General features: G+C 41.9%; 1 protein-coding gene across 1 annotated transcript in view; it reads right to left on the bottom strand.

Moving 5' to 3' along the window:
• TTBK1 (tau tubulin kinase 1) overlaps window positions 1-14,372 on the bottom strand; it is an 84,237-nt gene that overhangs the window by 45,173 nt on the left and 24,692 nt on the right. The window contains exons 4-5 of the mRNA XM_060272250.2: window positions 8,533-8,673; window positions 6,593-6,697 (exon numbers count right to left, since the gene is read on the bottom strand). Of these exons, the coding sequence (XP_060128233.2) occupies window positions 6,593-6,697; window positions 8,533-8,673 (246 nt within the window). The remainder of the gene's footprint in view (window positions 1-6,592; window positions 6,698-8,532; window positions 8,674-14,372) is intronic.

Consider the following 14,372-nt stretch of genomic DNA (forward strand, 5'->3'; position numbering starts at 1 on the left):
AAATGCCTGTATCAGCAACTGCTTTTTAAATATTTGCCCTGATGTGCCAATTTTAGATGGAACCCGGTCATGTAACAATGAAAAACATAATCTTTAATTAGGGTTTTGGTTTCTGCTTCTTTCAACTTTCAAACCTGATCAGGCATTCTCTTTCCTAATATCTTGCCTCAGCCATATAGATACACACGGACACAAAACTGCACTTACAAATACATACAATATCCCCAGCCAAGCATTGCAAACTACTGCAGTGCGGTCTGAATCACGAGGAGACAGAGCTCTAATCAATGGTATAGGGCTGACTCAGCAGAAGCAGCAGCATGCAAAACACAGCAGCGCATTGCCAATTCATGCAAACAGGAGAAGCTTGCCATGACAAAAATGCTGCTTTCCCCTTGCCATTCCATGAAAGATAAAGCAGCAAAGATGTATTCAGCAGAGAGCTTCAAGAGGATGGGAGAGTTGTGCTAATAATAGAAGTGCGGGTCAGGCTTCAAACATAGAACCAGAGTTTGCATTGTGAAAAAAGCATTATGAATTAAAGGCTACTGAATGGCTGGCAACAGTAAAACTAATTCCTATACTCAGGCATCTGGTTGACAACATGAATTCAGAATGAAAGCCTACTATGGTAGAGCACATTGCTAACCTTATGCATGATGACAAATATTTAGAAGCATTTTCACATCACTACTTAACATGGTAAACTTTGTCTGAATGGATAATAGCTGTATAACAGATAAAGTAGGCATATTTTGCTGAACCACAATTTCATGCTACCCTAAATACAAGCAGAATAACATTACAGCAAACCAATACATGACAACTATAAGAGGGCTGTTTCTTTTGAGTTAATTCTTTGTGTTTATCTAGAATTGCAGCCCTGAACCCATTGCTACAGAACCAGGACCCTCATTGCCCATTTTCTTTAAAGGAAAAAAGCAGAATAGTTGGGACGGGGTCCATTAAAGGCAACTGAAAGAACCATTATTACAGATAAAAAAGCCTTTTTATTTACACATGCTCTAATCTAGTTGAAGGGCAAGCCATAAAAGATTGCAAAAATTGCCCTCCCTAAAGTTTCAGCTCTTCTGATTTATGCCTCAATCATGTAAAGGAAGCATGGCTTTACAGGCTACAAGACTTGCATTAAAAATCTGTAATTTGTTTTGTTGTTTAGTCGTTTAGTCGTGTCCGACTCTTCGTGACCCCATGGACCATAGCGTGCCAGGCACTCCTGTCTTCCACTGCCTCCCGCAGTTTGGTCAAACTCATGTTCGTAGCTTCGAGAACACTGTCCAACCATCTTGTCCTCTGTCGTCCCCTTCTCCTAGTGCCCTCAATCTTTCCCAACATCAAGGTTTTTTCCAGGGAGTCTTCTCTTCTCATGAGGTGGCTAAAGTATTGGAGCCTCAGCTTCACAATCTATCCTTCCATTGAGCACTCAGGGCTGATTTCCTTCAGAATGGATAGGTTTGATCTTCTTGCAGTCCATGGGACTCTCAAGAGTCTCCTCCAGCACCATAATTCAAAAGCATCTATTCTTCGGCGATCAGCCTTCTTTATGGTCCAGCTCTCACTTCCATACATCACTACTGGGAAAACCATAGCTTTAACTATACGGACCTTTGTCGGCAAGGTGATGTCTCTGCTTTTTAAGATGCTGTCTAGGTTTGTCATTGCTTTTCTCCCAAGAAGCAGGCGTCTTTTAATTTTGTGACTGCTGTCACCATCTGCAGTGATCAAGGAGCCCAAGAAAGTAAAATCTCTCACTGCCTCCATTTCTTCCCCTTCTATTTGCCAGGAGGTGATGGGACCAGTGGCCATGATCTTGGTTTTTTTGATGTTGAGCTTCAGACCATATTTTGCGCTCTCACCCTCATTAAAAGGTTCTTTAATTCCTCCTCACTTTCTGCCATCAAGGTTGTGTCATCTGCATATCTGAGGTTGTTGATATTTCTTCCGGCAATCTTAATTCCGGCTTGGGATTCATCTAGTCCAGCCTTTCGCATGATGAATTCTGCATATAAGTTAAATAAGCAGGGAGGCAATATACAACCTTGTCGTACTCCTTTCCCAATTTTGAACCAATCAGTTGTTCCATATCCAGTTCTAACTGTAGCTTCTTGTCCCACACAGAGATTTCTCAGAAGAAAGATGAGGTGATCAGGCACTCCCATTTCTTTAAGAACTTGCCATAGTTTGCTGTGGTCGACACAGTCAAAGGCTTTTGCATAGTCAATGAAGCAGAAGTAGACGTTTTTCTGGAACTCTCTAGCTTTCTCCATAATCCAGCTCATGTTTGCTATTTGGTCTCTGGTTCCTCTGCCCCTTCGAAATCCAGCTTGCACTTCTGGGAGTTCTCGGTCCACATACTGCCTAAGCCTGCTTTGTAGAATTTTGAGCATAACCTTGCTAGCGTGTGAAATGAGCGCAATTGTGCGGTAGTTGGAGCATTCTTTGGCACTGCCCTTCTTTGGAATTGGGATGTAGACTGATCTTTTCCAATCCTCTGGCCATTGCTGAGTTTTCCAAACTTGCTGGCATATTGGGTGTAGCACCTTAACAGCATCATCTTTTAAAATTTTAAATAGTTCAGCTGGAATATCATCACTTCCACTGGCCTTGTTATTAGCAATGCTTTCTAAGGCCCATTTGACTTCACTCTCCAAGATGTCTGGCTCAAGGTCAGCAACCACACTACCTGGGGTGTACGAGACCTCCATATCTTTCTGGTATAATTCCTCTGTGTATTCTTGCCACCTCTTCTTGATGTCTTCTGCTTCTGTTAGGTCCTTACCACTTTTGTCCTTTATTATGGTAATCTTTGTACGAAATGTTCCTTTCATATCTACAATTTTCTTGAACAGCTCTCTGGTTTTCCCCATTCTATTGTTTTCCTCTATTTCTTTGCATTGCTCGTTTAAGAAGGCCCTCTTGTCTCTCCTTGCTATTTTTTGGAAATGTTTAAGTACCCTCTATCTTAAGTACAGTGGTACCTCGGTTTAAGTACACAATTGGTTCCGGAAGTCTGTACTTAACCTGAAGCGTACTTAACCTGACGCGAACTTTCCCATTGAAAGTAATGGAAAGTGGATTAATCCGTTCCAGTACTTAAACTGAAAGTACTCAAACTGAAGCGTACTTAAAGCGAGGTAATTGGTTCTGGACAATGTGACTATAGAAGAAGAAGAAGAAGAAGAAGAAGAAGAAGAAGAAGAAGAAGAAGAAGAAGAAGAAGAAGAAGAAGAAACATTGTAGCATTTTGCTAACTGCAACCTAGGTAGGGTGACATGATGCTGGGCTCTGTGAGGTCTGCTGTGGACGAGGCCATGTGCTAGGCGGACTATCTTTAAACAGTATAGAAAGATTGAGCTCCATTACAAAGCTTTGTGTCAGTGACTACCTGGGAATCTGTTGATGCAGCCTAGAATAGCAGTGACCTTTTTTTCCCTCCCCCCCCCTTTTTTCTTTGCTGCAGCAGCAGCATACTGTTCCCTCATGCTAAGCTTGTGGTCTACTAAGAACCCGGATCCTTTTCACATATACTACCAGAAAGTCAGGTGCCCCCCCCCCCCCGATTCATATATTTGTGCAGCTGGTTCTGCCTAAGGGTAGAACCTTACATTTGTCCCTATTTAAATTCATTTTGTTAGTTTGGGCCCAGTTCTCCAATCTGTTACGGACATTTTCAATCCCGATTCCGTCTTCTGCGGCAATAGTTACCCTTCCTAGTTTGTTGTCATCTGCAAATGTGATGATCATCCCCTCAATTCCTTTTAAGTTTACTGCATCTTTTACCATCATCCATCTGTTGTATGTCCATAGTTACCATAGTATCCAAGTCAATTGGATACTTTATAGACATTGAACAACAACGGGTCCAGGACAGAACCCTGCTTGTAACTTTATTCTGGGATGATGAGGAAGCATTAGTGAACACTCTTTGGGTTCAGTCAGTCAACCAGCTACTAATCCATCTAAAAATTACCTCATTCAACTCACATCTTACCAGCTGCCTTACAAGAATATCATGGGGGGCTTTGTCAGAAGCCTTACTGAAATCAAAATACACTATATCCATTCTCCTGATCCAACAAGTTTGCAGCTCTATCAAAAAAAGAAATGAAATTCATCTGGCAAGACATGTTTTTGAGAAACCTATGCTGGGTTGAGAAACCCAGGTGACGCTGTGGGATAAACCACAGAGTCTAGGGCTTGCTGATCAGAAGGTCGGCGGTTCGAATCCCTGCAACGGGGTGAGCTCCCGTTGCTCAGTCCCAGCTCCTGCCAACCTAGCAGTTCGAAAGCACGTCAAAATGCAAGTAGATAAATAGGAACCGCTACAGCGGGAAGGTAAACGGCGTTTCCGTGCGCTGCTCTGGTTCGCCAGAAGCAGCTTTGTCATGCTGGCCACATGACCCGGAAGCTGTCTGCGGACAAACGCCGGCTCCCTCGGCCTATAGAGCGAGATGAGCGCCGCAACCCCAGAGTCGGACACGACTGGACCTGATGGTCAGGGGCCCCTTTACCTTTACCTTTATGCTGGGTCTTAGTACTGTAATCACATCATCCATTTATAAGTGGTCAAAGACCAACTGTTGAATTATCTGTTCTAGGACCCTTCCTGGTATTGATGTCAAGTCAGTAATTACCTAGGTCTTCTTTTTTCTCCTTTTGAAGAAGGGGACAACATTTACCTGCCTCTCGTCTTCAGGGACCTTACCTATTCTCCAGGAGTTCTCAAAGATTACAAGGACTCACAAGCTCCTTTAATACCCTTGGGTGCAACTCATCAGGCCCTGGAGATTTGAATCCCTTTTTCCTATCTGGGGCTGCAGCTCCCTCCTTGCATCACTTATTATGTTATCACCAGGCTGGGCACTGCTTCTCTTTTGGGTAAAGAGAGATAGAAAGCAAGCAAGTGTTGAGCAGTTCAACCTTCTCTCTGTCATCCAGTAGCATTTCTCCATGATGAAGAATGACTTGTTTGTCCTTCCTCCTGCTTTGAACACAGCCAAAGAAACCTTTACAGTACTATTAATTTTAACCTCTTTTTCAAGCCTGAACTCATTCTGAGCTTTGGCTTGCCTGACCTTCTCCCTGCAACTGTTGGATACTCTTGTATACTCTTCCTTCGTGATTTCCCCTTTCTTCCCCTTTCTTACATGTGCCCTTCTTAAATCTCAGTTCATCTGTAAGCTCCTAATGCAGTCTTCAGAAGTTGGGCAGCTTGCATAAGTCTATGGCTGATAGCAGCTGAGTCATGAAATGAAGATGTCAGGTTTTTAAAAAGGACAAGGGTGGAGGAGAACAGGAATTAGACTGCTTGAGCAGTCTAAGGCCTTATAGCATCCAGGAGGAGAGCACTGGGTGGGTGGGAGATGCATGCAATGCCGTTTAAAAATAATAATAACCCTTTAACCCTGTATTTCATAGTGGGAGAAGGGTAAGAAAGAAACAAGTTCTGTGCAAGCAAGCCTCAAAATAGTTCTATGAAGCTTCTTTTCCAGGCTGCCTAGAGCACAAAAGAGTAGCATTCCTGGTTAGGTGTTGGGGATGCGCTGCAACATTTGTTGCAGGCTGCACTTATTTGCCTGATTTGCCACATTTCATACATGGCATCCTTTTATTAATACCTTAGTATTATGAACTATGATGCAATCAATGGATATGAGTCTCCATACTTTATTTTAATATTTATTCATTTCCCCACTGATCTGGTGACAATCTCTCTGAGGTAATCACAGAGCATGCAGATCCAAGACAGCCTAGAGTCAGAAACAAAACATCTTAAATACCGGGAAAACTGTGGACCACATGGAGTGAGATAGGAGAGTGCTGATTCTTACATGCTTCTGATAGACTTCAAATTATCTTTAGCAGAGGATCAGCTTCTTGAGAAAAACATTGCCCTCCTCCCAACTCTGAGCATACAGAGCTCATCCATGTCCACAAAAGGTCCCTGCAAGGAAGCACCTTGCAGGCAAGAAACATCATTATGTGCCTCAGAGCACCAGGGACAGGGATGCTGATTCGCCTCTACATACCTGCTGATAATGCTGAAACCATAAAGAAGGAAGGTGGAAAAGGCCACAGGGTGAAAACAAAATGTTTGTTGTTTGTTTTAAAAGAGAACACCTCAAAATGATGGAGAAAATTAGTTCCAAAATAACACCACCCCCAACTTCCCACACCAGACGTGTTTAAAAAATGGGAGCTTCAGGAAAAGTAAACTAATGAAACAATGTGAACTTCTTAAAACAGCACTTCTTCTTCCTTTGGTTTTGAGCCAACACACTGAGCAACAGGCACATGTATACCTTACAGTGAAGGGTGGGTAATAAATGAAAATAATAATAATAATAATAATAATAATAATAATAATAATAATAATAATAGAAAAACCATGTTTTCAAAAGAAATACAGTCTCCCTGTTACAACAGGGAGAACCTGATAGGTTCAGTTTCTATCCCATCACGTTTACCTGCCCAAACAGCATCAACAGTATTGCGAGAATGAATTAACATAATCAGGATTTGTTTGAATTATTTATAATCCCCCATAGAAATGAAAAAAGGCATCACTTACAGGCCGGACTTCACCGTTGGTATTGGTATACTGTCGAGCCAGACCAAAATCTAACATATAACATTTTCTGTAGGTTGAGGGGAGACGTCCCATGGCAAAGTTGGACTAGAGAAAAACAGAAGGATAGGAAGAGTTTGGGGGAAAATATGTATTTTTCACATGTAATAAGGGAGATCATACCAGTTATTAATATAATTATGCTTAAAGTTATCAGCCACTTGCTACAAGGGCATTTGCAGCCCCAGCTACTAATCAACCCTGTTTTCTAGCTTAAGATTGCTTCAATAATTGCAGCTCATCCCAAAATGCTGTAGCTTCCTCTGGCTTACATCCTCTGAAAACCAGTTTCATTTTCATCTTACCATTAGACAGTGTTTGCAGTAATCCATATGCTCAGCACAAAAAATACTTCTAATTGTTAAAGACTTGCCTAGTAAAGTTTTTCCTTTATCAAAACGAAGAAAAAAATAACACAACATGACCTAAATTGATTTGAAGATGAAGCACAGTGGACCAAGGCCTCCCACTCAACCCACATGAATTGAAATTTACTTAGCACACTCAGCCAGAACTCCCCAGGCTGTGCAGCGCGATGATCGTGATGCTGTGGCAATTGTGTTGGCATGGCAATTGTGGCGGGCTTTCAGCAAGTTCCACCACCAATTGTGGCTGCCTTCTGGACCTCTCATGGAAGAAGTACATGAAGAAGGGCCCTCAGATGTTTGCAGGACTCAGGTTGGTTCATATGGGGAAAGGAGGTCATTGAGGTATTGCAGTCCTGACCCATTTAAGGCTTTATAGGTCAAAACCAGCACCTTTCTTAATATTACTATTACTGTTACTATTGTCCTGTATTAAATTTGTATACTGCTCTTCATACAAAGCTCCCAGGGCGGTTCACAAGAGAAAAATATAAAATGAGAAAACAAAATACAAAATAAAACATAAACATAAACAAACCAATGACACCCCCCCACACACACACATTTAAAAAGCCATAGGATGTTAATCAGCCAAATACCTGGTTGAAGAGAAACATTTTTGCCTCTCATCTAAAGATATGTAATGACGGTACCAGGTAAACCTGCCTGGGGAAAGCATTCTACAAATGGGAAGCTACCATAGAAAAGGCCCATTATTGTGTTGCCACCCTCCAGACGTCTCATGGAGGAGGTACACAAATAAGGGCCTCAGAGGATGATCCTAGGGTACAGGTTGGTTGATATGGGGAGAGACTGTCCTTGGGATATCATGGTCCTGAGCCATTTAGGGCTTTATAGGTCAAAACTAGCACTTTGAATTGGGCCCGGAAACTACTTGGCAGTCAGAACAGTTGGGCCAAGTTCAGTGTAATATGCTCAAACCATCTTGCCATGGTGAGCAAGCTGGCTACCAAATTCCGCACCAGCTGAAGTTTCCAGACCACCTTCAGTTTCTTTTTAAAATAGGTGGGATACAAGTTTTATCATAGTTTGGGGAGAGAATTCTCTGCAAGAGAGTCCTGGACATCCTCATACAATTACTGTTCCCGGTATTCTTTGGAAAGAAATAATTCTTAAACCAATTAATGAAATCTGTAATGAAACTCCTAACCTTCTCACATTGCCTCTTTCTGTACACTATTTGCAAAGTGCAAATTATCAAAATCTATTAAACTGGCCATGCATTTGACTGAGGCATGGACCTTACTATTCACAAGTTATACGCACTGGATGGCTACAACTCTGCCCAAATCAAACCTCGTATAGTAAAAGGAAGGAATCAAACACCCCTGAGGAACAGCACTGTATCAACTGGATGGCTGCCATTTCCCCCCCCCCCCCCGATTACAGGGATAACTATGCTCACTTAATAGTAAAGTTACTGGATAAAATAACAGCATCAACAACAGGAAATGCAAACTGTAAGTAGGGAAAACAAGGTCATTGAAAACTACTCACAGGCTTGATGTCTCGGTGCAAAAATCCCACTGAATGAATGGCTTCTATAGATTCTAGAATCTGTTTGCCTAATCGGAGTGTTGTGCTCAGTGTAAAAGTTCCCCGTGGCTGGCTTCTTCTGAGGTCTGCAAGATTCCGGCCCTGAAAAAGGTGTATACTGGTTTTATAGCCCTAATTTTCCAGCATCAGTTACAACACAGTAGCTTAATACAATCTACGGCAAAAATGGGTGGGGGGGGGGGATATCCTCTATGTTCAGGCTTGGCATTCTTTTAGGAGCCCAGATTATTGTGCATTCTGGAAAAGTGGAGGGCACAACTAGGCATGCTGTGATCAAATTTCCTGCTGTTTTTTGTCTGTATCAAAGCTCAATGGAAACTTGGTGTAGGGAGGAATCTGATCAGGATAGCGGCATTTGGTGGACACTCCCTTTCCTTCTGCACTACACCCACTGTTTTCTTGATTGAAATCACACTAAAAAAAATCTGCTGTTTGCTCACTGGGAGTGAGAATATATAGATAGATGCTTTGAAAAATAATAATGCAAGAGATCTTGTCCCTCTCTCTCTCACATCAAACATCTGTCTAAGTTCGGCTTTAGGAAAGTCCCCCAAAATGCTTTGCCAAGGGCACATAAAAACCAAGACTAGCAAATAAAGTGAGCTTCCAAATGGGATTAGAGTCCAGGGGTCAGCAAACTTTTTCAGCAGGGGGCCGGTCCACTGTCCCTCAGACCTTGTGGGGGGCCAGACTATATCACAGGCAGAATTCCTCCAAATACCACTTGCCAGGGAACATGAATTGGAGAGTGATGCTGCACTCATGCCTTGCTTGTGGGCTTCCCAGGAGCTTCTCGCTGGCCGTTGTGTGAACAGAATGGCTGGACTAGATGGGACTTTGGCCTGATTCAGCAGGGCTCTTCTTTCTTTTTAATATTTTTATTTGATTTTACTTTAGCTAATAGTAACAAATGAAACTGAGTGAGCAGCACTATTTCCAGATAATCAGCAGCCCAAGAAGAAAAGCTTTGTTATATCAAACTGAGCAACAGTCCTACCACCGCACGATGAAGTGCAACCCAAAACATCTCTCCAGAGGAGCCCATGTGTTGATTGAGTCAATCAATCATGTTCTTTCTGTGGAGCATAAGTAATAAAGCAATGCCAGCTTCAACAAAAACTATCTTTGCCTATCATTAGATTTCACTATGCTTCAACCTATTTTGATAGGTTTTCCATTATGGCAAGCAACCGTATTTCTTGGTACTACTTCACCTGTTCTTCCCCACTTTTTAGCAATTGTTAATGTGGCTAAAAGAAACAAGATGACCAAGAGTCCCTTATGCAGAACGTATTTCCCTGTTCTATTCAAAGAAAGGTAGGAGAAAGTGTGTTGGATCAGATTATGTATTTGACCAGTTCTTAATCCAATTTCATGGAAAACTAGTTCCCAACCCCTTTTTAATTGCAGCACAAGTCCCCCACATGTGAAAGCTATTGCCTGTCACCCTATATCCTGACCAACACATGGGCTGCAGGAGTCCAAGATCCTGTTCAGGGTGTGGGGAATCAAGTACCAGTTATCTGGTGTAATGGAACTCCACAACCAGCTTTCAAAGTCTCTTGATTTTGTGTTGTTTAGTCATTTAGTCTTGTCCGACTCTTCATGACCCCATGGACCAGAGCACGCCAGGCACTCCTGTGTTCCACTGCCTCCCGCAGTTTGGTCAGACTCATGTTGGTAGCTTCGAGAACACTGTCTGCCCAACCATCTCGTCCTCTGTCGTCCCCTTCTCCTTGTGCCCTCAATCTTTCCCAACATCAGGGTCTTTTCCAGGGAGTCTTCTCTTCTCATAAGGTGGCCTCAGCTTCAGCATCTTTCCTTCCAGTGAGCACTCAGGGCTGATTTCCTTAAGAATGGTTACAGGTAGGTAGCCGTGTTGGTCTGACGTAGTTGAAACAAAAAAATAAAAAAATTGCTTCCAGTAGCACCTTAGAGACCAACTAAGTTTGTCTCATTATACGTGATAAAGCTTTCTTATGCCATCTCACCCCTTGCTTTTTCCTGCAAGACCAATTGCAGTCGTTAACAGTCATCAACAGGTTTACCACTCCTATCAGCCAATCACCCATTCCCACCACCCTTCTGAGTAATACCCCTCCCCACCTTCTGACTATACATAAGGGTCTGGTGACTTCTGTTTCAGTGTATCTGAAAAAGTGTATATGCACATGAAAGCTATACCTATGACAAACTTAGTTGGTCTCTAAGGTGCTACTGGAAGCATTTTTTTTATTTTTTTGTTCCTTGAGAATGGATAGGTTTGATCATCTTGCAGTCCATGGTACTCTCAAGAGTCTCCTCCAGCACCATAATTGATTTTAGTCTACCCTAACTCTCTTTGCCCCAACTTCTGCCATCTCCTTTCTGAATACTGTCACTTCTGGGATTATGGGCAACTCCCCCCCCCCTTCCATTCATCTTTAATCAGTACCCTATTTATGCTGTCAGTTACCCTTTCCTTAGTAATGGAGATTCTAACAAGCATGTATTTGACAAGCATCTTTCCATGCTCTGGGTCTCTCCCCATCACTGTCTTTCATGCTCAAATATGGACAGAATCTAACCAATGACCTTTCAATTACTTTTCATCTACATAACCAGGCACTGCCTAGTCTACATAACCAGGCACTGCCTAGTCACTAACTGATCACATGTTTCAAGCTGGAATCCTAAATTGAAAAAATGCAACACACTTTTTTCCATAAGTCATAACATTAACAAATAAGGCAAATAATAATTGAATCTTCCAAAACACGCAGAATCTGGCAACAGTGATTTCTCCTCACTTGAACTCTCCATAAAAATGACTGTATGCACTCTACAACCAAAGCTGATTCCATAAACAGAACCATCTTTCCGATTTGGTACTTGGAACAAACAGACTCAGCTGTAAAAGCTCTGCTTAAAATTTCAATTCCTAGCATAAGAAGTCTGACCGTAAAGAGATACTCTGCATCCATATTCATGCTTAAAATTGCTGATACTCATTCCTCAGCAGGCGGGGAAACTGTTGAGAATCTTTTCTGCAAACATACATGCAACCTGGTGAAAGAGGAAAAAGTATTTCCCATATGAGGAAAAGTTACAATTGCCGGGGGGGGGGGGGGGCTTTTTAGTTTAGAAGATAACAAAGGTATGACAGAGGTGTATAAAATTATGGATGGTGCAGACAAAGTTAACAGGTCTTTCTCCATCTTCCTTCATACTAGAACCCGGGGTCACTGAATAAAGCTGAAGAACAGACAAAAAGAAGTACTTCTTCAACGGGGCAGAGTTAAACTATGCAATTCAGTGGGAATGTCTTCCAACTTAAACACGTTTAAAAGGGGATTAGACAAATCTTGGAGGATAAAGTTCTGAATGACTACTAGTCATGCTGGCAGTCTATTTCTGCCAGAATCAAGGGTACAATGCCTCTGAATCCCAGTCACAAGGGAGCATCAGTGCTGTTGAGCTCTTATCCTGCTAGTGGTTTTCTCGTTGTATTTAACTGTTCGCCTGAGATGTTGTGAGCTACTTTGGGCACCATTTTGTGGAAAAGTGGCATACTGTACACATAAACAGATGATGGTGATGCAGAAATAAGCTCCTAGCTCAGATAGGCCATTGGTCTGATCCAGTTGGGTTCTTCGTATATTCTACTTTGCTCTCTATGAATTAATGTAAATTTTTGCCTTAAAGACTTATCTTTTTAAATTAAATAGTGTCACCACTAGCTTGAACGCCTCTGCACTAGTTCACACACACAGGTACTTTACAAAATCACTTAACCACTGAAAACTTCATGAATCCATGAACTGTATCTATTGAAGGGAGCTTGAGTTTGAAAGAATATGACACTTTGGTCTGGCTGTATATCTTGGTATCTGAATGGTAAGGCCCATTCCATCTGGCTCACAAGGATCCAGCAGCAGTTGCTGAAGGAGAAGACGGTTGGAGATCTATCTGAGAGAGTCCTTTACGACCTGATTCCCTGGTTCTCTGCCTAACCCATTACCCCTTGCCTGCAAGAGTTTCAGTCTTATTTAAGGGTTGCTGCTGTTGCCTTGGCTGTTACAAAGGCAATTCATTTTTTTCCATAAATGAAATGAGTAGGGATATACTCTCAAAGTTCCCAAAAGACAATCGTGTGAAATTAGAATATCAATATGCTGTTTTCACGTCATCCTGGAAATGGGCTAGCTACCTATTAATGTAAACCTGTAATGGAACAGGGTTACATTTACAGAAAGAATGAATCATACCATCTCCTTAATAACTCATTTTCTGCTCTGCTTGAGTAACTCTTATGATTCTTGTAATCATAAACCAACATTCCTCTCATTCTTTTTCAGTTTACTAGCCTTGTGAAGCTTGTAATTTTTGTATATATCTCCATCTCACTGCATCGTTCAGCAGGGTCTGTTAGGGGTAATTTGAAAAGGCTCGGAGCATTATTTACCATGCTGCAGGATTTGTGGAAACCTGTATTGTCATACTGAACAGGGGAAAGCAAATGCACTCTAAAAAAAGACACACACCCCAAAAAAAATGCTCAGGAATTTCTCACACTGAAAGTCAATAGGATGGTTTTATCAGTGCTATTATTATTATTATTATTATTATTATTATTATTATCATCATCTCCAAACTGGGTGAATGGGCACTAAAGGGCCTCTCTAAACATCCTTTTTATGGTGCATTTATGATGATTTGTGCTCATGAAGGCCGCGATCATACATGATCCCTTTTTCCATACTATCTGTGCCAGGAAATGTTTTGAGATAGTCATGCCGCTCCATTTCCAATCAGTGTATACCTTGCAATTCCTGCTGAAATCCTGTAACTTTTCATACCGCAAATGTTCTGGGGTTCTTAGTCCTGCCGTTGTTATGCTATAGCCCCACAAGACAACAATAATATGGTAGTACTGGGGAGGCATCACAGAACTGCTAATCAAGCAGAGTAATTCCACCACCTGAATCTTCATTGGATGATTCCAATATGAAGTTTCAGGACAGAAAAAAATTAAGTACTTCTTCACACAGTGGCTTAGTGAAACTATGGAAATTGGTCGCACAATTTGTAGTGGTGGCCAACAATTTGGAAGGCTTTAAATGATTAGATACATTTGTGGAGAATAAGGCTATCAACTACTAGCTGCAATATCTATGTTCTACATTCACTTCTGGAATCACAAGTGCTGGGAATCAGTGTGCAGAGCACTGTGGCACTCAGGTCCAGTTTGCAGGCTTCCTACAGGCATCTGGTTGGCCACTGTGAGAACAGGATGCTGGGCTAGATGGACCTTTGTCCTGATCCAGCAGTGCTCTTCTTATGCCAGCTGTGGTCATGATTTTGATTTCCTGCCACAGGCGCCAATGTATCTTAGGCCAGCTGTGGTCATGAAGTTGTGAGAGCCCTGTGTTCAATTCTGGCTGATACTTCAACTCAGAAGGGATTCGGAGGAGAGCAACAATCATGCTAAAACGTGTAGAAATAAAGCCATATGAGTAAAAGATAACAGAAGTGGAAAAGGAATGACGATGTCACCACTCGGATCTAAAAATAAAGTCTTTTTTACTCAGGAGTTCTTATTACAAAAACCCAGCAGAGCTTTTCATCATATTAAGAGATGGCCTCAGGCTTCATCCCATCTTTCTCAAAACACCTTCCTCACATCACAGAAAATTTAAAACCAGTCTCTGAAACATGCTATTAACTTGCTAAAGCACTGTAATCAACAGAAGATTAAGGGAGCAGAATCAAAATTACAAAATGAGCCAGCATTCGTACAC

Source organism: Zootoca vivipara, chromosome 3 (assembly GCF_965207765.1).
Source record: "Zootoca vivipara chromosome 3, rZooViv2.hap1.1, whole genome shotgun sequence".
NCBI classification, from domain to species: Eukaryota; Metazoa; Chordata; class Lepidosauria; order Squamata; family Lacertidae; genus Zootoca; species Zootoca vivipara.